The following is a 24,768-nucleotide window of genomic DNA, read 5'->3' as shown; positions in this document are numbered from 1 at the left end:
AGAGCGCTAACCCTAGATTTGGGCGATGGAGGTGAAGAAGATGATGGGGAATTGGTTTCCATCACTTTGCTAGCAATGAAGGAGAGAACTAAGAGACGAAGCCCAAGAACTTGAAGAAGTTCTTAGCTCTTGAAAAGGAAGAGAGAGAGAGAGAGAGAGAGAGCCAGAGTGAGAGTGTCGAAGAGGGTGAGAGAGAGAGAGAGGAAACTGTAAAAATACTATATTATCCTTTAACAAATGAATAATTACATAAAGTTAACGGAGTCCGTAACGGCATGTACTCAAATTGGGTAGAAATTTGAACTTGATGTACCGTTTTGATTTTAACAAAACTTGATTCACGAAAGGTTAGAATGACCAATACTTCATGTACTCTTCTTGAAATTTTCCCTTTTGAATCAAACACGGTTCTTTATATCACAACTTATTAGCTTTCATGCACATGTTATGACGTTATGTAACTTATGTTAGGTGCATGTCGAAAGTAGCACATGCAATTTGCAAGTTCAAGGTCTTTCTACATTGATGTAATTGGTAATATTTGAACACCCAATCCCAAAATCGAACCATACAATTAATTAAGTTGGAGGTGGAATGCGACAGTGAAATCGAAATTTTCTAACTGTCTTACTTTTGATTTGAAATTTGAAAGAGACTCATCATCATTAATATTGTAACAAGGGGAGAGGAAAAAAAGACAAAGGGATATAGAGGTGGAAATAGATCAACACGTTTGATTCATCCCCCAATATATCTCATCGCATGATTGGAAATAGTGAATGTAGTGGGTTATCTCCCGCACTATCGACTACAGTGTCTAGTTCACAACCAATAGCGCATATGTTTTTGATTACAAGGATACCCGAAGGCAAAGGACAAGAAACCTAAAACACAATTAATCTTGGCTTAGACAAGCCCAAAAGGTCAGCTTCCAGAAGAGGCACGACATCAATAGGAGGGGAGCTAAAGAATCTGCAGCCAGGTTCATAACCATGCCCAATATTCGCTAACAAATCAGCCACTGAATTACACTCTCTGTAAACATGTTTAAGGGACACATTCCAAACCCTACTCAAAAGCTCTTGACAGTTTGCCACAATACTATAAAGAGGGTGGAGATGAGCAATGGGAGAGAGAACCAACTTTACCGCAACAAGTGAATCCATTTCTATTTTCAAACGTCTACAGCCATTCTGCCAAGCCATTTCCATTCCTTTCAGAAGTCCCCAAAGTTCAGCTTCAATAACTTGACCAATGCCCAACTTGGCAGAAAACCCATTCATCCATTCCCCCCTATCATTTCGAAGGGCTCCTCCAGCACATATAATCCCAGTATTTTTATGCAAACTACCATCAACATTTAACTTGAGCCAATCCTTAGGCGGAAAATGCCAACACAGCTGAGCCACCTGTCTTGGAGGTTTAGCATGTGTAATCATATTTGCTTCAAAAAATTCTCTGGTAGACTGATGAATAATTAGAGAAGGGCAAAATGGAAATTTAAAAGTATGATCCAAGATGATGCTACACCTCCATTTCCATATATACCAAAGCCCCATAGCAAAATAGCAACACCAAGGCACTGCATATTGCAGTCTCGCAGGGGACTTTAAATTGATAAGCAACCAATCATTAAAGGGAAGAGTGTAAGTGGAGGAGAACTCACTTGTGGGGTGGAGGGCAGTCCAAATTCTCATAGAAATAGTGCAGTCTCTGAAAAGATGGTCCAAGGATTCAAGCGGGGAGCCGCATCTTGGACAACGAGTATCTATAGCCAGACCTCTACGAAACCTCACGTCATTTGTTAGCAATCTATCATGCACAAGAGTCCATAAAAAGGTTTTCACCTTAGGAGGGACTTGAATCTTCCAAATAAAGTTCCATGGCCATGGTTGAGGATCCAAGTTCAAAAACAAAGAATGATAAGCAGATTTAACAGAAAAGTTACCATTCTGAGATAACCTCCATATGATCGTGTCATCACCACTACGAGTACCTCCTGCATGCAGACTCAAAATTTTTAATTTCACATCCTCAGATAAAAATTCTTGCACCCGGTGTAAATCTCATCCACCATCACCGTGAACATCACACACTCTTAGCCCTTCGAGGTTGGGAGGAATAGGCTTCAAGGCAATAGCAGACAAAACACCAAGACCTGTCCAATTATCATTCCAGAAGGAAATTTGCGTACCGGATCCAATCCTCCACTTAGATCCCTCAGGGAGCAGTTGAGCTCCATAAAGGATGCCTTTCCATGTACTAGAGCTAGAAGGGAAAGGAGATGTTAGCTTCTGCATAATGCAATCATCTTTGAGGTATTTTTTATTCAAAGCTTGAGCCCACAACCCTTGTTCCTGTTGAAGAAGTCTCCATCCTGTTTTGGCTAACAAGGCCTGATTCATCATACATGTCTTCTTCAATCCCAACCCACCATAACATTTGGGTTTACAGACCGTATCCCACTTCACTAGATGGATTTTCTTTTGTTCTTCAGTGTGCCCCCATAGGAAGTTCCTGTTCAATCGATCAAGAGTATTACAAATGGACATAGGAAGTCTTACTGATTGCATTGTATAAACTGGTAGGCCAGCTGTAACCGATTGAATTAGAGTGTGTCTGCCAGCCAGAGAAAGGGTGTGGCTTTTCCAGGAAGTAAGTCTGAGTTGAGCTTTTTCAACTAGGCCTTTATAAGTTTCAGGAGTAACTCTCGAATGTAGCAAAGGCACTCCAAGATACTTCCCTAAGTCATCGGTTAAAGGAGAACCACAAATATCTGATAATTGAGCTGCTAGACCTTCCTCAGTATTTGGAGAACAGAAAAGGGAGGATTTCTCAAAACTTACTTCTTGGCCTGAATTTAAGCAAAAGCAATCAATACAAGAGCGCATCACTTCAGCTTGAGGAATAGAAGCCTCTGCAAATAAGATCAAATCATCAGCGAAGAAAAGATGAGAGACAGCAGGACCATTTCGAGAAATTTTCACAGGTTTCCAAGTACCTTGTTCCACCTGAAAATTAATTAAATGCGAAAGTTTCTCCATACATAAGACAAAGAGGTAAGGGGACAAGGGATCACCCTGCCTTAGCCCACTCTCTGGACTGACATTGTCAGTAGCTTCTCCATTAATAATGACTTTGGATTTAACAGAAGTAAAACATTGAATCATCAGTTGTAAAAGTTTACCCCGAATACCCACTTCCCATAGCACACTTTTAATAAATTGTCACTGCATCTTGTCATACGCTTTAGCTAGATCAATCTTCCATGCCATAAACCCAAGATTCCCTCGAGAGAGTTGCGAAACTTATGCAAAAGTTCTTGAGCAACAATAATATTGTCAGTTATATTTCGGCCAGGAATAAAACTAACCTGAGTAGGAGAGACCAGCGTACTCATCATAGGCCTTAATCTCTGCACAATGATCTTTGAGACCACTTTATATAAAGTATTGCAAATACTAATCGGACACAATTGCTTCATAGAGAGAGGGCTTGCCACTTTGGGAATTAAGGCAATGAGAGTGTCATTCAGATTCTCAGGGAGCTCACATTTATCAAAGCACTCTTTAACCAACTGAATAATGTCCTCTTTACAGGTCGACCAATGAAGTTGGAAGAACTTTGCAGGAATTCCATCTGGGCCTGGAGCTTTGAGACCACCAATAGAGAACAGACTATTTTTTATTTCTAATTCAGAGACATCACGACTGAGGTCACCAAGATCGCTTGGTTCAATTCTTGGGAAAAGATTAGGAATAGCTTCACTTACTCCTAAGGTATTCTTCTCTCTGAACAACCCCTTGAAATAGTTCACAGCAATAGTATGCAGGTCATCTCTATTAGTCTTCCAATTGCCATACTCATCTTGAAGCCCTTCAATTCTGTTTCTTCTTCTGCGAATAATGGTGGACAAATGGAAAAATCTGGTGTTCTTATCCCCTTCTCTCAGCCATGTATTTCTCGATTTTTGTTTCCAGAAAACCTCTTCATTAGACAGCAGCTCATGATAATCTTTAGTTAACTCCTTCTCAAGATTCACAAGAAAGGGAAACTTTCTTTGACAGAGAGCCTTTTGAATACCTGCAAGACGAGCAATTAGTCTTCTTTTTTTTCCAAAGATATTCCCAAAGACTTCCACATTCCATTTCTTAACTGCACCAGTAAACAAGTCCAATTTATTGGAGATTGAAAGTTCCTCCATAGACCAATTTTGCCTGACAAAGTCTCCAAACTCCGAGTGATTCAACCACATTGCCTCAAAACGGAAGGGTTTGAGAGTTGGAGAAGGAGTTTGAGCTCTACTCAAACTGAGAAAAATAGGGCAATGATCAGATTTTAGTCTTGCCACATGTTCAACAAAGGCATCTGGAAACTCATGTCTCCACGAAATATTACAGAGGCCTCTATCCAGTCTCTCCAAGATCTCTTCCCCATTTCTATTAGCCTTCCATGTAAAATCAGCACCAATGTAGCCCATATCAATCATGAGGTTTCTGTCAACCCAATTTGCAAAACTACCCCCACCCAAAACTGCTCGTCCCCCCTGTTTATCCGCATCTGAAATTAACTCATTAAAATCACCAGCAATAAGCCAGGAGATAGTACAATGGGAATTAAAATTATCCAAATAAGACCAAAGCTCCTCACGTAAAACATGATCAGGACTTGCATAGACAGCAGTGAAGAACCATTGCTTATGCGAAGATTCAGTGACAAGAGAGGTAATAGACTGAAAATTACTATCTACCACTTCTAACTTCACCTGTCGTTCATCCCATAAGAGCCACAGACCACCAGAAAAACCAGTAGCATCCCCAATAGCGCATATGTTGTATGTGCAAGTTTTTGTCATCAGGTCCCTGTAAATCTGTAATCATCCTTAAAGTGAAAGGATGCATGTGGTATATTGGAAGTATGGCTCGCTCAAATCAATTCATGGTGAGCTAGCCAATAATTAAAGTTGGTGATGCAACTTTATTTGATTGCGGGAAACTGGCAATGCAATCTGAATCATGGAGGCAGATAATGTTTGATACCAATTATGAAGTAATGAGTGCACAGACATTGAACGGGTTAGAAGGAAAAATCTCTTTTCCTCTTGGCATGTTTTCTATGTGTTGGCAACTTGGCATGGAAAGTCTTGCTTTTCCCCTTGGCATGTTTTTTATATGTTGACATGGAAGGAGTTGGCTACAAATAGCAATTAGGGTGTTACACTTCGGCAATGAGGTGTGCGGATTCAAGATAAATATCTCTTGTTTAGAAAGAGTTTCATTTTGACTATTCTAATAGAGTTATCTTTATTAGTATTATCGAGAATATGGTTTGTTAATAAGAAAGTACTCGTTAAAAACTTTTATTTCTTGCAAAATTTTCATTCTTAAAAGATAGATTTTCAGGACTTAAAAAAAAAGGTACATAAAAAAGGGTGATATAAAAGTCCAAACCCCTTTAAAACAATAGATTATGACCAAAATGTCAATTCGAAAAGAAAAGAAAAAAAAAAAAATATATATATATATATATATACACACACACACAAATCCTTGCAAAAAATGAGCTACAACTATATTAAAACTTTATACCATCCAAGATAATGTGACAGAGTTTCGGCCGATTTGTCTTTGTACCATCATTTATAAGCTGATTTCGAAGACCGTGGCAAACCGGCTCAAGAGATATCTCCCTGATATAATTTCATGTACTCAAAGTGCTTTTGTACCAGGAAGAAACATCCAAGATAATGTGATTGCAGCGTTCGAAACAGTCCACACCATCAGAGTTCAGAAATCTACAGTGTCCCCAAAGATGGTTCTCAAATTAGATATCAGCAAGGCTTATGATAGGGTGGAGTGGGGTTTTCTCAAAGAAGTAATGCTGAAGCTTGGTTTTGCGGAGGAGTGGGTGGAGTTGATTATGAGATGTGTTATGTCTGTCTCCTTTTCGGTATTGTGGAAAGGACAACCCGTGGGACATTTCCGACCAACTAGAGGAATTCGACAAGGTGATCCCTTGTCGCCATATCTTTTTCTCTTTGTGTCGGAGGGTCTTTCTGGACTTCTACATTATGCTGACTCGGCAGGCTTAATTAATGGGGTTAGGGTGGCTCCATCTGCACCCTCTATCTCACATTTACTATTTGCTGACGATAGCCTATTGTTTGCTAATGCTACGGTACAAGAATGTATTCATTTGAAGCAGTGTCTGTTGCTATATGAGTGTGCGGCTGGACAACGAATTAATTTTCAAAAATCTGCTATCTCATTTGGTCCGAATGTTCCGGAACAAGTTAAAGAAGAAATTCAGGGTATTTTAGGTGTGCCGGTGGTTGATTTTCATGAGAAATACCTTGGATTACCCATTTCAATTGGGAGAAACAAGAAAGATGTGTTTAAGAAGCTGACTGACAGGCTCGATGTGCATCTCCAGGGGTGGCAAGGAAAGTTCCTCTCAAAAGCGGGTAAGCTTGTTTTGATCAAAGCGGTTGCTCAAGCTATTCCCACTTATTCTATGAGTGTTTTCCAGCTACCAATTGGTGTGTGCAAAAAGTTTCAGTCCAAGGTTAGCAAATTTTGGTGGGGGAATGGTGGTGATACAAGGGGCACTCATTGGTGTAGTTGGGATAAACTCTGTAAAAGAAAAGAAGAGGGAGGGCTGGGCTTTCGTGATTTGCAGGCTTTCAATCAGGCTATGTTGGCTCAAAACCGTGTGGAGGATTTTCTGGGGGAAACACTCTTTGGTTAGTACCTTGCTTCAGGCCAAATATTTTCCGAATACATGCTTCCTCAATGCAAGCTTGGGACGCACTCCATCTGCTATTTGGCGAGGTTTGCTGTGGGGAAAACAAGTGGTGGATTGGGGGACTAGGTGGAGAATTGGGGATGGAAGGCGAGTGAGCATTATGACTGACAAATGGTTGCCTAGCCCAGTAAGTTTCAAGGTGGTAACTCCTCTGCAATGGCCAGCTCAACAGAAGGTGGAGTCACTTTTTACCGAGTCTGGAGCATGGAATGTTCCACTTATCACCTCGTCCTTTCTACCTCAGGAAGCTTCTCTGATATTGGGTATGCCTCTTGGCCTTAGGAGAGTTCCTGATAAGTTGGTGTGGCATTACACCAAAAATGGTGTCTACAGCGTTAAATCGGGCTATTGGGCAGCAAGAGAGTTACAAAGACAGAAACGTGACACTGAAGCGAGCTCAAGCTACAATGGTAGTAAGGAAGTTTGGGGGAAAGTTTGGGGGCTAAGGGCACCGCATAAGGTTAAGGGTTTTATGTGGAGAGCGATGAATGAGTTGTTACCGTGCGCAACAAACCTTAAGAAAAGGAAGATTCTGGATGATCCGTGGTGCTGGCAATGCAGGAGCCCTGTTGAATCGGAGTTGCACGTTATTTGGGACTGTCCGAAAGCTAAACGGACCTGGAAGAAAACTTTTTTACATGATGTGTGCAAAGTGTGGCAGGAACCAACGGTTTTCGATCTTGTGCAGCATGTTTGCACTACTACTACCAGGGACGAGTTTGAGTTATTTTGTTTTACTGCTTGGTGGCTGTGGCGGAACAGAAATCTACATAGACATGGGGAGGCATTTATAGAGCCTACTGCAATTGCACAGTTAGCTTTTGAATGGCAGAAAGAGTTTGTGAGGTTGGATGCCACTAGTTTAATGGACAAAGCAAGTGTAGCCCAGCACGTGGTATGTTGGCAACCTCCAAGGCTTGGAAATATAAAACTAAACTTTGATGGGGCATGTGATTCAAAGAAGGGGATATGCGGTCTGGGAGTTATATTTAGAGACCACCAGGGAGTTTTGAAGGGAGCACTGGCGGTCCCTCAAGTGGGTTATCTTCCCCCCAGATCGGTGGAAGCTCTTGCGTTGTTGCATGGACTCAGATTTGCCGCTCATGTTGGCTTTTCTAACATTGAGGTCGAGGGTGATGCGCTCTCCATCATCAACACTTTGCATGATAGTTCGGAGGATTTAAGTGTGGAAGGTCATGTCATGGATGAAGTTAAGCTTTTATTTCAGTCTTTAGTTATTTGTAGTTGTCGCTTTGTGAAACGTGATGGCAACAAAGTTGCTCACCGTTTGGCAAAAGAGGCGTTAAAAGTGAGTAGTCCGTTAGTTTTTTTGGAGTCGGGGCCTCTATGGCTTCACGAGTCTGTCAGTATAGATTTCCAGTGTGAAGTCTAGTAAGGTCTATCTTTGTAAAGCGCTACCATGTTGGTTTGCTCTGCAGAGATTTGGCTTTCAAATCATTTGTAAGCAGTTCGATCATTATAAATGAAGTTCTCCTTGATCAAAAAAAAAAAACTATATTAAAACTTTAACTTCACTGTAGGCATCATATTTTGAGTAATCTATACATGCTACTTAACACTGATTCATGAAAATGAGGTAATGTACATACTTGAGGGATATTATGAATTAATGTTAATTTATAGTATTAATTCATGATACCCCTCATATACGTACATTCTCTCATTTTCTCATCACCATCCACAGGGGATGGGGAAAGTCATGAACATCATTTATTTATCGCCTCTAATTGTTACCATACATTCGAGAAAATAATCGAGAAATGTAAAGGGCTTTTCTAAACGAAGTAATGACTTTGTTATTACTTCGTTTAACTTGAGCAATGACTTTCCCCGTTCTCTTCTCTATCTTTTTCTTACTTCTTCATTAGATACACCCCATTCATGAGTGATACAAGTACACGAAAAAACAAATTAACATGGGCGCATGGCTTTAAGAGACTTGCCGAGTAAAGCAGTGGCTAGCTAGTTCGTTTGTTGCATCCCCGGGAAATTCATACGTGCACCTTCATTATCAACTTCGTCAAAGTTGTAATCGAAAAAGAAAACGTCATAAAAGTTGATAAAGTAATCATATAATTCTTTGACATAGAGATGTACGTACCAACGTACTTATTACCACGAAATTAATCACACGTACTTCATTGAGTAGCATTTACCATGGTGATGGATTATTTCTGGGTTTCTTCAATTATTAATCAGTTTGAAAAAGTAGCAAACATGATCCGTAATATTCTATTTGTAAATTTATGGGTTTGGTACGTTGATCAATATATTATATGCTTGTGACGTTCATCGAATGCTTTATTAATTATGAAACATGGAACCTTGGCAGAAATTTCTTGGAATTTTGACATCTTATCTTCACAGAGAAGGGCTGGTTTTGTAAGAGGTGTTGGGATGTATAGAAAGTGTTCTTATTTGATAACCAAACCAGCCGATTAGGGTGACTTTAGAACTAGTAGTACTCTTTCAGTATTAAGTTTTGTGGGCTACTTCAGCCTATTTCATTTAATTTGTCACATCACAGCTAACCCTATCATTTTACATTTTCATCAATTTGTGCAAATGCATTTTGGCAAAGTTTTGTATAGCTAGCTAAGCTAGCTTGATCCCCTGCCCTATGCTGCCTAGCGAATCATGCCCAAATTTTGGACAGCGGAGAGTTTCTAGCTGTGACTTGTGAATAACTTTGTTTGGTGTCTATCCATGTGTTGGTTAAAGAGTTCATATTACTGAAGCCCAACTATTGAAATAGACCAGTAACTAATGTGTGGTTAATGCATGGATCTTGTTTTCAGACCCTTTACGTGTGTATGGAGCATGCACCTAATGGATCCCTTCGACAACTCTTTCAGAGATCGTATCTTTAACAGCCTCGAGTCTATAAATACACAAAAGAGATCCTTCTTGGTCTAAAGTATCTTCATATGGCCATAATGCGGTTCACAAGTGATTTATGTCAGACGATGCATATTATGTGAAAGTTATGGTTTCTGGATGTATTTATCTAGATCAGACCAGGTTTTGTATGTCCTTTGAGCATTTTGTTTATAGAACAAGTCATCCCAGAAACGTATGATAAGTTGATCGAAGAGAAGTGATTGTACCATCACAATATCCATGTTCAATCTTTGCTTGAATAGCTTTGTCTGTTAGAACTGAATGAGCAAATATATAATCCAAGGATCAAATCACAAAACATAAACACACACACATAAATCAATATGAACGTGAACTAGTGCTATATGGTTTAAGCAAAATACCTGATTCTTGAATCGAAGACATCTTGAGTTGTTATTTGAATGATCACGTACAAATACTCAGGTCAAGGCCTTCTGCTCTTCTCTAATCTCAAGCTCCTTCAATGGGGCAGGACTTATGCTTATTGTTGTAGAGAGAACAGGGACCCCAAGCACTTAATTTATATCAGATGATTAATCCTAAGAATCCTCCCATAAAGATATTTCTTAAGGATCAAGTCATCCTAATAAGTGTCCTAATGTATCACTGATTTGCAGATTTCCTTGTAATCTAAGTAATGAATCCCTAACCAATATATAAAGCTTGATATATTTAGCTTATTTGGTCTCTAGGTATAGTACTCCTCTTATATCTCCTATTTATTAGAATATCGTTTTATCTAGGACAGTTTACTTAATCATAGATAATGATGAGTTCACTTCAAGTTCTAACATTGTCTACCTTGATTCTCATATGTTTATCTCTTGTATCTAGGGATGGCAATGGGGCGGGTTGGGGATGGGGATCACAATAACATCCCCATCCCCGAGGTCATTTTCCACCCCCATCCCCGCCCCAATCCCCAATAAAAATATACTGGGGATTCCCCGACCCCGTCCCCATCCCCACTGGGGACTAAGCCTCCAAACCCGCCCCAAATCCCCGATAAGAATTTAATAAATAAAATAATTTTTTTCTCATATTGTCTTTTTTAAAATCAAAATCTACAACAAATAAAATTAAAACATGATTAAATTCATAAATCATAATTTAGTGAGTGCAAAAGTAAAAAAAAAAAAACTATTAAAGTAAAAGTGTAGTCATTAAAGTAAAGTAATAAATGTATATATTTGTGATTTATATAATAAAAAATAAATTTATATATATATTATTGGGGCGGGTTTGGGGATGGGGATCACAATACCATCCCCGCCCCATCCCCAATCTTAGATAGCGGGGATTGGGGATCCCCATCCCCATTCCCCATTTGTCCCCGAATTCTCCCCCCATTAAGGGCGGGTATCCAATGAAGCTCCGCCCCGCTGGGATTTTTGCCATCCCTACTTGTATCAAGGGACATTAAGTCTTTCCAAGTCGAGCTTTGCTTGTGCAGGGTTTTAGTGCAAATTAAGATGAAGAACCAAGATTATGGGCCTCCAGCCGATATATGGAGCCTTGGTTGTACTGATCGAGTTGGAAATGTTAACTAGGCATGTTTCCTCCCTGGTTTGGAACCGGTTCCGCCGTTCGTGCCATTTTCCATTACAACTTTTTCCTTTTATAGTTCATAATGATAATGATGATTGATAGATGATCCATCTTTTCTTGTGTATACTCGACAGTTCAGGAATTATTTAAGATTGCAATGGGGAAGCTTAATCAGATTCCTGATTCTCTTTGGAAAGATGCGCAAGATTTCATCCATCAGTGCCTACAAGTTAATCCAGACAATCGACACACTGCTCCTCGGCCCTTATATCATCCTTTGTCACGCCTAGGCCTATAAAACTATCCCATGTGTTCAATGCACTGCGGATGAAGGAAAAAAATTCTTCACTATGGCTATGGATGAGATTAGTTTCTGCAAAGAAAGAAAGAAGAAAAAAAAAGAGTATGAGATTATTAGTTATTCAGATTAGGTGAATTGTTATGGCCATGGTCCTGATACATATTTGTAAACAATTCGAGCAAAGTTCCCAACATGTTCCTACTGGTACGTCGTTCCATCCACATGCTTAATTTGGTGACAATAAACAAACCTACGCATGTTGCTTTAGAGGATCGGACTCGAGACGACACTAATGAAAATGACCGAAAAAAAAAAAAATCTATCAGAGACGACATTGACTAATGACTCTGATAACTCCGATGACTCCCATATTCTTTGGTCTCCATTACGACTGCGAATGTGAGGAAGACTACGCTACGCTGCTGAAAATGTACCAAGTAGAGACGAAATTGAATGCATTCCCAGCACCAAAAAGAAGAAAGACCAAATTGGGTGCAGTGGATATTTCTCCAAAAACCTAAACAAAGGGTCGGCTTATTGGTCGTGGCTCTTTCGGCTCGGTCTATCAAGGATCTTCTTCGTAAGTTTTCAAAAGTCAGAACCCCTCCCTCACACTTGTATCAAATTTCATTGATTTCATATAAATATGGTTCTGGACTTGTTCAAGGAACTGTAATATGTGAAAGAATAAAGATCATGCAATCACTTTGGGCTGTTTTTAACTTGCTGCTTTATTAGGAAAAAGAGATCGACTTGCTTGAAGTTGAAGGATTGGAGGAATACATAGATCAGGGAGAAAGATCATTTCTTCTTCTTTTCATTGTTGATAAAACGCTATTGCTGCTGTATTGTTTCCCTAGCTTTATACACCTTATACTTTTTTCAATATACAAAAGCTGTATACTTCACTTCTATAATTTACACTTGAATTTAAAGTGATATACTGATGTGCCTGTGTTTTAATAAAGAGTGGTTCCACATCTTTTATTACACCTTGATTGGTTATTATGGTTTTTCCTTCCTGCAGAGATGGATTTGTTTTCGCTGCCAAGGAAGTTTCATTGCTTGATCCAGGAAGTCCGGGGAGGAGCCGTCTTTCTCAACTTCAACAGGTAATAAATTACATCTCCTGGTTGATTATTTTTACTTGCTCATGAGATTGATCAATCTTTACACTTCGTTTTTGGCTTTCCCTTGTTCCAGGAGATCGAGTTTCTTAGTTGGCTTGAACACAAGAACATAGTTAAATACTATGGCTCATTTGAGCTAGGTACTTTGCCTTTCAGCTTGAACCTTTGAATTTTTACAACCTGAAAGTGTTTTGGTCTTTCTATGTGCACTTATCTACCACAGTAAGTAATCATGCATGTCCATGTGCAGTACATAAGTTTGCTCCAAGAGTCCAAGTTCGTTTAGTTATATGAAACTTCTTTGTTTTAAAGTGATACTTATTCACATGAGACAGATGATCATTGATGATGATATGCATATGCCTTCAGAGAATTCCACTTTAATGTATAAACAAGTCCATCAAAAATCTGCAGTAGCTGATCTATTTTGCCTTTTTGAAACAGAGTTTACTATTTGTTTTTACTCTTTATTTAATTTTTGTTTGTTTTTTCATTCATACACAAATTCGTTATAGATAAATAGGAGTTACCTTGTCAAGAGTGGACCTTTCCCCTTCTTGTCAATAGTCAATACTATTCAATGCTTCTGTAAAAAATTATTAGGGGCATGTAGTTGGTACTTGATGTACTGGGTTGAAGCACTTATGGAATTTACAGGTGTTTTTCCATACTAGATTTGATTATCCTCAGTATTGTATTGAAGATAAAATTTCCAATGCTAAGTAAGCAGTAGATCTTAATAGCCTTGTTGTTTGTGTGCATCATTGTCTTATTTATATATATTTATCTAAATGATCTTTACAGTATGGAACGGATCTTTATATGTGTATGGAGCATGCACCTAATGGATCCATTCGACAACTCTATCAGAGATCGTGTCTTTCATATTCTCGTGTCTCTAAATACACAAAAGAGATCCTTCTCGGTCTAAAGTATCTCCATTAATGTGGTTCACAGGTAATCCATGTGAGATGATGTATAATATGCGAAAGTTGTGGTTTCTGGATGTATTGATCTGACCAGATTTTGTATTTCCTTTGAGCATTTTGTTACATGGAATAAGTCATCTCAAAAGCAAATGATAAATAGAAGAAGTAAAAGAAATGTTGTTGCACCATCACAATATCGATCCATGTTCAATCTTTGCTTGAATGGTTTTGTCATTCTCATCTCTTTATTTATCGTTTCCAGGGACATTGAATGTGCAAATTTGCTAGAATATTTTTGTTCACACATAATCTCATCCATTTATTTCTTGTATGAAGGGATATCAAATGTGCAAATATTTTAGTGGATGCTTATGGATCTGCAAAGCTTGCAGATTTTGGATTGGCAAAGGTTTGTCTTCTGTTCCTGATCATTTTTATTCTACCATTTTCAATAGTAATCACAATGATCGTGAAGCTTTTCTCCTAATAGTATGATCTGTACCCTTTTCCAGATAATCACCAAAATGAATGAAATTCAATCTTTGCAGGGGACTGCATTCTGGATGGCCCCTGAGGTTGGCCTTTACATTTTTTTCTTATCTATTTAACAGAGGAGTCCGCTTTTTATTATTATAATTGTTATATATTTTCAAAAGGAATTTTGCATTCTGATCCATTGTTGTTCTGTTTAGGTTAGCATGCTGAATTACCATAGTCAAAAAAATTATATTTCCAATAAATTGGTAAATGTATAAGATTGATAACTTTATGAATCAGGAATGTAAATTTCTTGAACACAAAAATGAAAGTGAAAAGAAAGATTAATGTGTGCAAATGAGTTACTTATATTGCTGACCTATTGTGAGCGAATACCTGGTGTATCTGGTTTTCCCAGATAATTTGTCTTGTGACTTGCAATTTGAAGTTTCTGCTTTCCCAATAATATCACTTGCACAAAACTTTTCTGTATTTAGGTTGAATGAATCTCATATAACATTAAAAGCATGGCTAGCCATTGAATATTGTACATTTTGTTTGAGGCTGCACAAGTTGATTCTGTCATGTCCAAAATTTTGCCTGTCTTTCTGAGTCGAGCTAAGCTTGTGCAGGTTTTTAGTGCAAAAATGAAGAACCAAGGTTATGGGCCTCCAGCAGATATATGGAGCCTTGGTTGCACTGTGTTGGAGATGTTAACAAGGCAGGTTCCCTACCCTGGTTTGGAACCGGTCCGTGCCATTTTCATTACAACTTTTACCTTTTATAGTTCATAATGACGATAATATATGAGGTGATACATATTTGGATTAAATTCATTTTAGTCCCTCGAACTTTAGGCCTAAAATCACTTTGGTCCCTGACTTTTTTTTTTAATCAAGATGGTCTCTGCGCTTCCAATTTCCATCAGCCTAGTCCAAAATTTGACTTTGACTCTAATCGTGACGTCATACACTGAGTTGTCACCGACAAGCATGACCCACTGTTCAGTTTTTGACTCTCAATTTGGACGAAATGTCCAAACTACCCCTTAATACTCTTTTGTTCATCTCTCTTCCTGAAACCCGAGAGCTCCTCCTCTCTCTCTCCCCCTTTCCCTCCCTCCTCCACCACGTCCTCTTCAGCCTTAGATCACGACACAATAACTCCAACCCATGTCCTCTTCCAGAAGCATGTCTCCGTCGACTACGACAGCGGCACTCACCACCTCTCCACTCATATCGGCGGCTTCAGGAAGCGAGACATCCCCAAACACCACCGCTTGTCTTCAAGTAGGTAGGCGCAGCATCGACGACGCCCAGAAGATGCACCAGGAAGCGGGAGAATGATCAGAAGAGAACAGATTGTGAAGCAAATTTTGCTGGGTTTCTGTATGAGAGAGAGTTCGAGGAAAGAGAAAGTAAATCTAGAATTCTCTCTCCTCCACCGCTGGTCTCTAAGCACCACAGTGCTCACCTCCACCACAACCATGCTCTGCGGTCTCCGACGAGTCAAACCCAGCCTCCACGTCGTCTGGCTATGCCTAGAAGCCTCTATCTCTCTCTCTCCCCCTCACCCTTTGCGATCCCAAAACCCTTTTTTTTTTTTTTTTCGATTTTCAGCAAAACAAGCTCCAATTTGGTGCTAATTCTCACTGCATCTTGTGATTTGAGCTGGGTTGCTTTTGATTATAGAGGTTCACTCATTCATGATTTGATTTGATTTTGAATTTTATTAGTATGGTTGGTGAGTTTTGTGATTTTTTTTTTTTTTGCTCACAAAATTCAGGTATGGTTTTTTGTTTTCTTATTTCATGTGATAATCTTGATGGGTTTTTGATAATCTGAGTTGGGTCTGTTGAAAGCTTGGAAATTTTTGATGGGTTTTTGGTAATCTGAGATGGGTGTGTGTTTGATTTGTGAATTGACGGGTTTAAGAAGTGACAAGGGGGAGGGTGTTTGTGATGAGGTGGAGATGCCTGCAGAGGTTGCTGTCGTGGCCGTCCACCGTTTCGAAGAACTGCAGAAATTTCAATCACAGGGTCGTCGGATTTTATGTGAATTTCTGGGTTTTTTTTTTTTTTTCTTTTTCTTCTGGTGTGGATTTTTTTTTTCTTTTTCTTCTGGTGTGGATTTCTGGATTTTGCAGTGATTTGAAGCTGGCTCATCTGGGTTTTATCACAAGGTCGGGTTGGATTGGATGCTTTTTACGATTTTGATTTTGGGTGGCGAAGATGAAGTGAAATATGGTTTTGATGGTTTGGGTGGTGGTGGGAATGCCTCTGGAGAGTACAGAGATGGTGGGTTTGGGGAGATTGGAAGATGAGGGAGAACAGAGAGAGAGAGAGAGAGTGTAGTCGGAGACTGGTTTTGATGGTGAAGAGGATTGAGAGCAGGAAGTGAGGTAGGAGAGGAGGATTGGGTTGCGCTCATGGTGGCGGTTGAGCGGAGCTGCAAAGAGATCTGGGTTTTTAGGGTTAGAGAGAGGGTTCTGGGATTTAGGAGAGGAGAGAGGAGAAGAGGGTAGTTTGGACATTTCGTCCAAACTAAGAGTCACAAACTGAACAGTGGGCCATGCTTGTCGGTGCCAACTCAGCGTATGACGTCACGATTAGAGTCAAAGTCAAATTTTGGACTAGGCTGATGGAAATTGGAAGTGCAGGGACCATCTTGATTAAAAAAAAAAGTCAGGGACCAAAGTGATTTTAGGCCTAAAGTTCGAGGGACTAAACTGAATTTAATCCTACATATTTTCATGTGTACGCTCAACAGTTTCAGGCATTTTTTAAGATTGCAATGGGGGAGCTCCCTCACGTTCCTCATTTTCTTTGTAAGGAGGCGCGAGATTCATCCATCAGTGTCTACAAGTTAATCCAAAGAATCGACACACTGCTGCTCAGCTCTTATGTCATCCATTTGTCACGCTGGGCCTATCAAACTACCCCATGTGTTCGATGGTCTTTGTATGATGAAGGGAAAAGAACTGTATGCAAGAGGATACTTTGATGGGACTATTAGTCATTTAGATTAACTGAGCTGTTAAGAGGCAGGATATTCATACAGATTTGTCAAGAATTCGAGCAAATTGCCCAAAGAGTTTGTAAAGAAATAGATCCTAGTCCCTTATACTCCTGTCATAAACTCAAGTGAATGCACATAACTCTATTCACAATGTTGTGTGCATATTGAACTATTATCGAGGGAGAATAGTTTCACAGTTGACTTCAATCTTTCTGAAAGAGTCAATACTTTATCTAAATGAAAGGCAACTAGTGCATCAGAAGTTGAGAATAAGTTAGACATAAGAATCCATTTTCTGACATTTTCCTTACATCTGATGCCTCAATCGTCTCTCCTTATGGATCTCACAGATCACAGAAGAAAACATCTGTAGCGTGATTGTGGTGAAGCTTAATCGTTCCAAGTTCCAACTACACTCTGTGCAGCTTAATAATAATAAATATTTTTTTTTAAAAAAAACTACACTGTGGAGATTACATTCCCAATGCATGCTATACAATCTTCACTTTGAACAATTGAATATAATAAGGCCTCGTTTGGTTCACGGAAGGGAAATCAATTCCCTTATCTTTCCTATGGGGTGGGAAATCAAAATTCCTGTCAGTTTTCATTTCCTGTGTTTGGTAAAGTATGGAAAGTATTCAGGAAAGACCATTTGATTTCCTTTCCTGTGTTTGGTTGGTAAAGGAAAGGAAAGTAAAAATATGTCTAAGTTTCAATAATACCCTTGTATTTTGAAATAAAAACAACATCATAAAAATTTAAAAGTACACCAATTTTTTATGCATAATCAATCAATTTTTTATGGGTAAATTTGGCAATTGTATATTTGAGCAGGGTTATTATTGTCCAAAATTGCAGTCATAAATGCTGGGAAAGAAGAGAGGAAAATCAATCCCATGGGTCTTGAGTGGAATGACCTTCCCCCCTATTTTCCCCTCTATCAGGAAAGTGCTTCCATATTTTGTGGTTACCAAACAAAGGAAAGGAAAGCTTTCCTTTCCTGATGCCTCAAATCTATGAACCAAACATGGCCTAAAATCACAAACAACGACGCTTGGATTACTTTCATTAACAAATCAGAACGGGGGATTGAATTAGGGTTATCTGGACTAACATTGTGCATTTGTGCATTGAAGAGTTTCCAAATCATTTTGTCAAATCCGATCACCATTTACCACAAGACCTGGTGCATCACAACGCTCCACAATGTGGACGCTTGCGTAATGAGCATGTAAGTCACTATGTCATTGAAGATGACAATAAACAAACCTCCATATTCTTTGGTCTCCACTACGACTGCGAATGTGAGGAAGACTACGCTGCTGAAAATGTACCAAGTAGAGACGAAATTGAAAGCATTCCCAGCACCAAAAAGAAAGACCAAATTGGGTGCATTGGATATTTCTCCAAAAACCTGGACAAAGGGTGAGCTTCTTGGTCGTGGCTCATTCGGCTCTGTCTATCAAGGATCTTGTTCGTAAGTTTTCAAAAGTCAGAACCCCTCCCTCACACTTATATCAAATTTCATTGATTTCATATAAACATGGTTCTGGACTTGTTCAAGGAACTGTAATATGTGAAAGAATAATGGTCAAGCAATCACTTTATTTGGACTGTTCTTAACTTGCTGCTTTATTAGGAAAAAGAGATTGACTTGCTTGATGTTGAAGGTTGGAGCAAAATTACATAGATCAGGGAGAAAGATCAGGATTTAAAAGATCATTTCTTCTTCTTTTCATTGTTGCTATAACGTTATTGCTGCTGTATTGTTTCCCTTTATACAGATTATACTTTTCTCATTATACAAAAAGCTGTATAATTCACTCTATCATCTACACTTTAATCAAAGTGATACTGATGTGCAAGTGTTCCACACCTTGATTAGTTATGGTTTTTCTTTCCTGCAGAGATGGATTCATTTTCGCTGCCAAGGAAGTTTCATTGCTTGATCAAGGAAGTCAGGGGAGGAGCTGTGTTTCTCAACTTCAACAGGTGAAAAATTACATCCTGATTGATTATTGTTACTTGCTCATGAGATTGATCATTCTTCACATTTCGTTTTTGGTTTTCCCTTCTTCCAGGAGATTGAGTTTCTCAGTTGGCTTGAACACAAAAACATAGTTCAATACTATGGCTCATTCGAGGTACTCCCCTTACCTTTTTTGTTGCTTTTCAGCTTGAATCTTTGAATCTTTACAAACTGAAAGTGTTTTGGTCATGCTATGGCATATGTGCACTTATCTACCACAGTAAGTAATCATGCATGTACGTAAGTTTGCTCCAAGTTAGTTTAGTTATGTAGAAACCTCTTCTATGATTTAAAGTGATACTTATTCATACAAGACAGATGATCATTGATGATGTGCATATGCCTACAGAGAATTCCACCTTAATGTATAAACAAGTCCATATATAATCCTCAGTAGCTGATCTATTTTGACTTTTTGAAACAGAGTTTACATTTTTGTTCTTTTATTCACATACAAATTGGTTATAGATAAATAGGAGTTACCTTGCCAGGGGTGGATCTTTCCCCTTCTTGTTAATAGTCAATACTATTCACTGCTACTTCCAAAATACTAGTCGGTACTCGATGTACTGTCGTGGAATACTCAAGAAATTTAGAGGTGTTTTTCCACACTTATTTTTATTATGCTTAGTATTGTGTTGAAGATAAATTTTCCAATAGGGTAAATTTGCTAATCAAGCAGTAGATCTTAATAGTCCTCTTGTTTGTGTGCATCATTGTCTTATTTATTTTTATCTAAATGGTCTTTACAGTATGGATCAAATCTTTATATGTGTATGGAGCATGCACCTAATGGATCCATTCGACAACTCTATCAGAGATCGAATCTTTCACTTCCTCGTGTCTCTAGATACACAAAAGAGATCATTCTTGGTCTAAAGTATCTTCATGACCATAATGTGGTTCACAGGTAATTCATGTGAGATGATGTATAATATGCAAAAGTTGTGGTTTCTGGATGTATTGATCTGACCAGATTTTGTATTTCCTTTGAGCATTACATGGAATAGGTCATCTCAAAACCAAATGACAAGTAAAAGAAGTAAAAGAAATGTGTGTTGCACCAGCAAAATATTGATCCATGCTCAATCTTTGCTTGAATGTTTTTGTCATTCTCATCTCTTTCTTTCTCGTTTCCAGGGACATTGAATGTGCAAATATGCTAGAATATTTTTGTTTACACTTATTCTCATCCATTTATTTCTTGTACAAAGGGATCAAATGTGCAAATATTTTAGTGGATGCTTATAGATCTGCAAAGCTTGCAGATTTTGGATTGGCAAAGGTTTGCCTTCTCCTAATAGTATGTTCTGTACCCTTTTCCAGATAACCACCAAAATGAATGAAATTCAATCTTTGCAGGGGACTGCATTCTGGATGGCCCCTGAGGTTGGCCTTTACATTTTTGCATAATCTATTTAACAGAGGAGTCCTCTTTTATATTATTATAATTAAAAAATATTTTTAAAAAGGAATGTTTGATTTGATGGTGGTTCAAAAACTGCCATATAAATGTTAACAATTATCTGTGCACATGTTTAATACTGCAATTTTATACTGATCCAGACATGATTAAGATCATGACTTTAGCAATTTATTTCTGCTTCAACTCTGATAAATTGTTCTTCTGTATAGGTTAGCATGATGAATTATCATGGTTAAACAAATAATATTCGTAATAAATTGGTGAATGTATAAGACTGATAGTTTTGTGAATCAGGAATCTAAATTTCTTTAACACAAAAATGGAAGTGAAAAGAAAGATCAATGTCTGCAAAGGAGTAATTTATATTGCTGACCAACTGTGAGGGAAAACCTGGTGTATCTGGTTTTCCCAGATAATTTGTGGTTAATGTTGATTCTCATAGTTTGAGGTATATATCTTGCAATTTGAAGTTTTGCCAGCTTCTCCTTTCCGCATAATATCACTTGCACAAAACTTGCATATTGAATATTTTGTGTTGAGGCTGCAGTACAAGTAGATTCTGTCATGTCCAAAATTTTGCCAGTCTTTCTGAGTCGAGCTAAGCTTGTGCAGGTTTTTAGTGCAAAAATCAAGAACCAAGGTTATGGACCTCCAGCGGCTATATGGAGCCTTGGTTGCACTGTGTTGGAGATGTTAACAAGGCAGGTTCCCTACCCTGGTTTGGAACCGGTCCGTGCCATTTTCATTACAACTTTTACCTTTTATAGTTTATAATGACGATAATATATATGAGGTGATACATCTTTTCATGTGTACGCTCAACAGTTTCAGGCATGTTTTAAGATTGCAATGGGGGAGCTCCCTCACATTCCTCATTTTCTTTGTAAGGAGGTGCGAGATTTCATCCATCAGTAGTGCCTACAAGTTAATCCAAATAATCGACCCACTGCTGCTCAGCTCTTATGTCATCCATTTGTCACGTCTGGGCCTATCAAACTACCCCATTTTGGAGATGGTCTTTGTATGCGGATGAAGGAAAAGAACTTTATGTAAGAGGAGATTGTAATGGCTACGAGTATGAGACTAGTAGTCATTTAGATTAACTGAGCTGTTAGAGGCAGGATACTCATACAGATTCATAAAGAATTCGAGCAAATTGCCCAATGACTTAATAATGCACAAAAAGACTATTCACAATGTTGTGTAACTTGTGTCCATCTTTGCTTCTGCAATTGCTTTAAAATTATGTTTATGTTTTTTAATTTAAGACGTACGCATTCCAGAAATGCATGGTCAACTAACTCAACTATCTCAAAAAGCCATTTTCCAATCACTTGGTATGAACTATTTCCATTGGCTAATGTGAATTTGACAGAGTATATACTACGTACTCTTCGATCATGTCCAAGTGCTGATAAAAAGTTGCATTTGATCCACCAAATTTCAACGCTAGATCAACCGAAGTCCTCGGGTACTCATCATAAACAATGCCTGCTACAACACTCTTGCTCTCGCATGACCGTATAGTTTGCTCACAATAGCCAATGCAAATTAGACGAGTGGCTTTCTTACCCTATATTTGACAAAGGAAGCATAACGAATTTATAAGCTAAGGAAAAAATAAAGCAAAAATGATCTCAATCCTTTTTCCAAAAAGAAAAGGAAAGATAATTAAAGAAAACATAATTTCATGTTACCTTTAGTAAACCGTGATTAAGGTCATATGGAGGATCATAACTGCAGCCTTTACTATTTCTATGCTCGAGAATACCTCTGATGCTTATGGATGCAGCAATAGAAAGCTCTGTGATCTGAGGAGTTTTTGCATTAAAACAAAAACAGAAAAAATTGAACTTTAATTTTAGTGTCAAATCCTAATTGCCATGCAGCACGAAACAAAGGTGAAACGGAAACACAACTAACTAACGAAAGACAAAGGCTAACAAAGAAGAATATCAAGCCTCCATAGAAAGCAAAAGAGGAACTATTGTGGAGCAAATAAAGGGGGAAAGTTCAAGAGCAAGAAGAATAAAGTGGTAAAAGCCAGCACAAGTGAGAAATTAACACGCACATAAGGCACGTGCGAACGTTGCGATTGTTACATGCACGTGCACTTACTATTAGTCCTTCCTTATATCGCAGTCGCCAGGCCAGGACCTCAGCGTGACGAGGCCAGCCAGGGAGATATCATCTTAATTAGTGTGTTCCTCCTGCAAGACATGTACCAGCAAAGATGAACCCCATTGGCGCAGGAGATATTCTTCTTTTTTAGGTTGATGGTAGGGAAGTCCGCTAGGGATGATAAAGTACACTATCGTGTCATTGAACTGCGTCCAAATCAAGATACCGGCACTTGCAACCGTTCGTCGTGGAGAAGTTGATCGATCGATGTACTTGCAAATTAAAGGAGATAAGAAAGCAAGTCCACCGGTGATGCGGCCATGGTACCACATCATTTGGTGATCCAGGTCAAATCCACCTTTCACGGTTCCACCAATCAAGTCTTGCCCAAACAGTAACTGCCTCACGGTTCCACCAATCAAGTCTTGCCCAAACAGTAACTGCCTCAGACTGACGGTCATAGCTTAGGTCAGGCAAATGACCCAGGTCGTTACCCACAGTGACTGGGTCACGAAATTTGAAATCAACCGTCATGAAATTTGAACAGTTAGTTTTAGTTGGTGATCAGATCATACGGTAATCTATTAATTTCTATGTGTAAATGATATAAACAGTAAGAAAACAATTCTAAAAAAAATTATAAAAATTACCTACTATTTATTTTACCTCCCACAACCAAGAAATTTTCTTTCATATATAGTTCCACAATTTTTTTTTTCCTCCTCCTAATCATAATAGCTTTCATCTTCCTAATAAAAGTGTCGGTGGTTCATAATAATAAATTAATAATAATAGCTTTTGTCTACCCAAAAAAAAAATTGTGTGTAACTTTTCCTTCACCTAAGATATTTATTTATACAAAGCCTCTAGTGAAGGATCCCTTTTTTGGTCTTTTATAGGGATAGGGCATTAGACCAACTTTTCGATCACATTACGGCATCTTAACCGTTCATTTTTTAGGTCCTAACATATAGATCAATTCTGTAAATTTTCAGCCAAATTGATCATCGTTAAGACATTCAAAATGGTGATTTAAGATTATAAGTATGAACGGTTCAAGTTTGACAGATTTGATTCGTCCATTGATTTAATCTAGTTTGATACCTTAACAATCACCGATTTGGCTGAAAATTTGCAGAAATTATCTACACATTAGGACCTAAAATATGAACGGTTGAGATGCCGAAATGTGATCGAAAAGTTGATCTAATGCACTATCCCTAAAAAAGACCAAAAAAAGGGATCCCTTAGTGGAAGGGTCCTCTTTATTTATATGTTCAAAAATGATTTCAAAAATGTTTATCATTACTATTCTATGTGTGTGTGTATTAATTTCTCATTTACATTAAATAAATTAATAGAATATTAGTGTCATGCCCCCTAGATTTGACCAAACAGGTGGACATATACATCAAAAAGTAGTGAACAGTATTCTAACCCAGAGACCTAGTGACCTAACGGATGAAACTTGCTCTAAAGATGACAGCATGTTTCTGTTTATACTTGCTTGCTCCACTATGGATTGATCGATACCGTATCATCAACAAAATTATACGGTTTTCACTTTATTGGTGGCTTAGCATTATCACGACGGATCAAAAACCCTAATATTTAAGATAAAGTCAGCAACTATCTTCAGTAGTATAAGCAAATTCTATATGCTCATCAGAGGTGGTTGAATAGAGAAATTGAGGAGCAAAAGGAGTAGAGGATCGAGTGTCCTCTCTCAGTCATCATCATAGGGTCGGCTATAGCTTGTAAAGTATATCGGAGTGCATTGCTTTCATGATTTATAGGGAATACGCGTTGTCCCACCCATATTACTAAAACTACAAACAAAAGTTGTGCCATGTTTTGCAAAGGGATTCGATCCCCTTCTTCTTTAAATTGTTCTTTGTAAGTTTGTTAAACCAAACCTAGCTTGTGGCTACCAACAAGCATTCACAACTGCTCTTTCTTAAGCGAAAAGCTAGGCTATCTAGCAAATTGACCTGTACATGATTAAAAGTTCAGAATATTAATTGGATTAATTTGGTTCTGAAATTAACTTTTAACTGTATA

At 38.4% G+C, this 24,768-nt stretch overlaps 3 protein-coding genes across 4 annotated transcripts; 2 read left to right on the top strand and 1 right to left on the bottom strand.

Moving 5' to 3' along the window:
* Nucleotides 1-884: 884 nt before the first annotated feature.
* On the bottom strand, nucleotides 885-4,855 carry LOC133737845 (uncharacterized). The gene is made up of 3 exons (XM_062165326.1): nucleotides 3,374-4,855; nucleotides 2,081-3,011; nucleotides 885-1,999 (listed from the first exon to the last, which is right to left on the bottom strand). The coding sequence occupies exons 1-3, from the start codon at nucleotides 4,853-4,855 to the stop codon at nucleotides 885-887; spliced, it is 3,528 nt and encodes a 1,175-aa protein (XP_062021310.1).
* Nucleotides 4,856-13,809: 8,954 nt separating this feature from the next.
* On the top strand, nucleotides 13,810-17,526 carry LOC133735469 (mitogen-activated protein kinase kinase kinase 1-like). Its single transcript, XM_062162874.1, has 5 exons — nucleotides 13,810-13,859; nucleotides 13,971-14,043; nucleotides 14,147-14,209; nucleotides 14,744-14,860; nucleotides 16,880-17,526. The coding sequence occupies exons 3-5, from the start codon at nucleotides 14,159-14,161 to the stop codon at nucleotides 17,111-17,113; spliced, it is 402 nt and encodes a 133-aa protein (XP_062018858.1). The 5' UTR covers nucleotides 13,810-13,859; nucleotides 13,971-14,043; nucleotides 14,147-14,158; the 3' UTR covers nucleotides 17,114-17,526.
* A 552-nt stretch (nucleotides 17,527-18,078) lies between these two features.
* Nucleotides 18,079-21,758, top strand: LOC133735468 (mitogen-activated protein kinase kinase kinase 1-like). 2 transcript variants are annotated; one of them, XM_062162873.1, is made up of 6 exons: nucleotides 18,079-18,608; nucleotides 19,039-19,123; nucleotides 19,213-19,275; nucleotides 19,913-20,549; nucleotides 21,199-21,315; nucleotides 21,412-21,758. In XM_062162873.1, the coding sequence occupies exons 1-4, from the start codon at nucleotides 18,373-18,375 to the stop codon at nucleotides 20,072-20,074; spliced, it is 546 nt and encodes a 181-aa protein (XP_062018857.1). In that variant the 5' UTR covers nucleotides 18,079-18,372; the 3' UTR covers nucleotides 20,075-20,549; nucleotides 21,199-21,315; nucleotides 21,412-21,758. The 2 variants fall into 2 exon arrangements, with proteins under 2 accessions (XP_062018857.1, XP_062018856.1); XM_062162872.1 differs by having other exon boundaries at nucleotides 19,913-21,315.
* Nucleotides 21,759-24,768: the final 3,010 nt, after the last annotated feature.

Source organism: Rosa rugosa, chromosome 3 (genome assembly GCF_958449725.1).
Source record: "Rosa rugosa chromosome 3, drRosRugo1.1, whole genome shotgun sequence".
Taxonomy (NCBI): domain Eukaryota; kingdom Viridiplantae; phylum Streptophyta; class Magnoliopsida; order Rosales; family Rosaceae; genus Rosa; species Rosa rugosa.
This window is presented reverse-complemented; position numbering and strand designations above follow the sequence as displayed.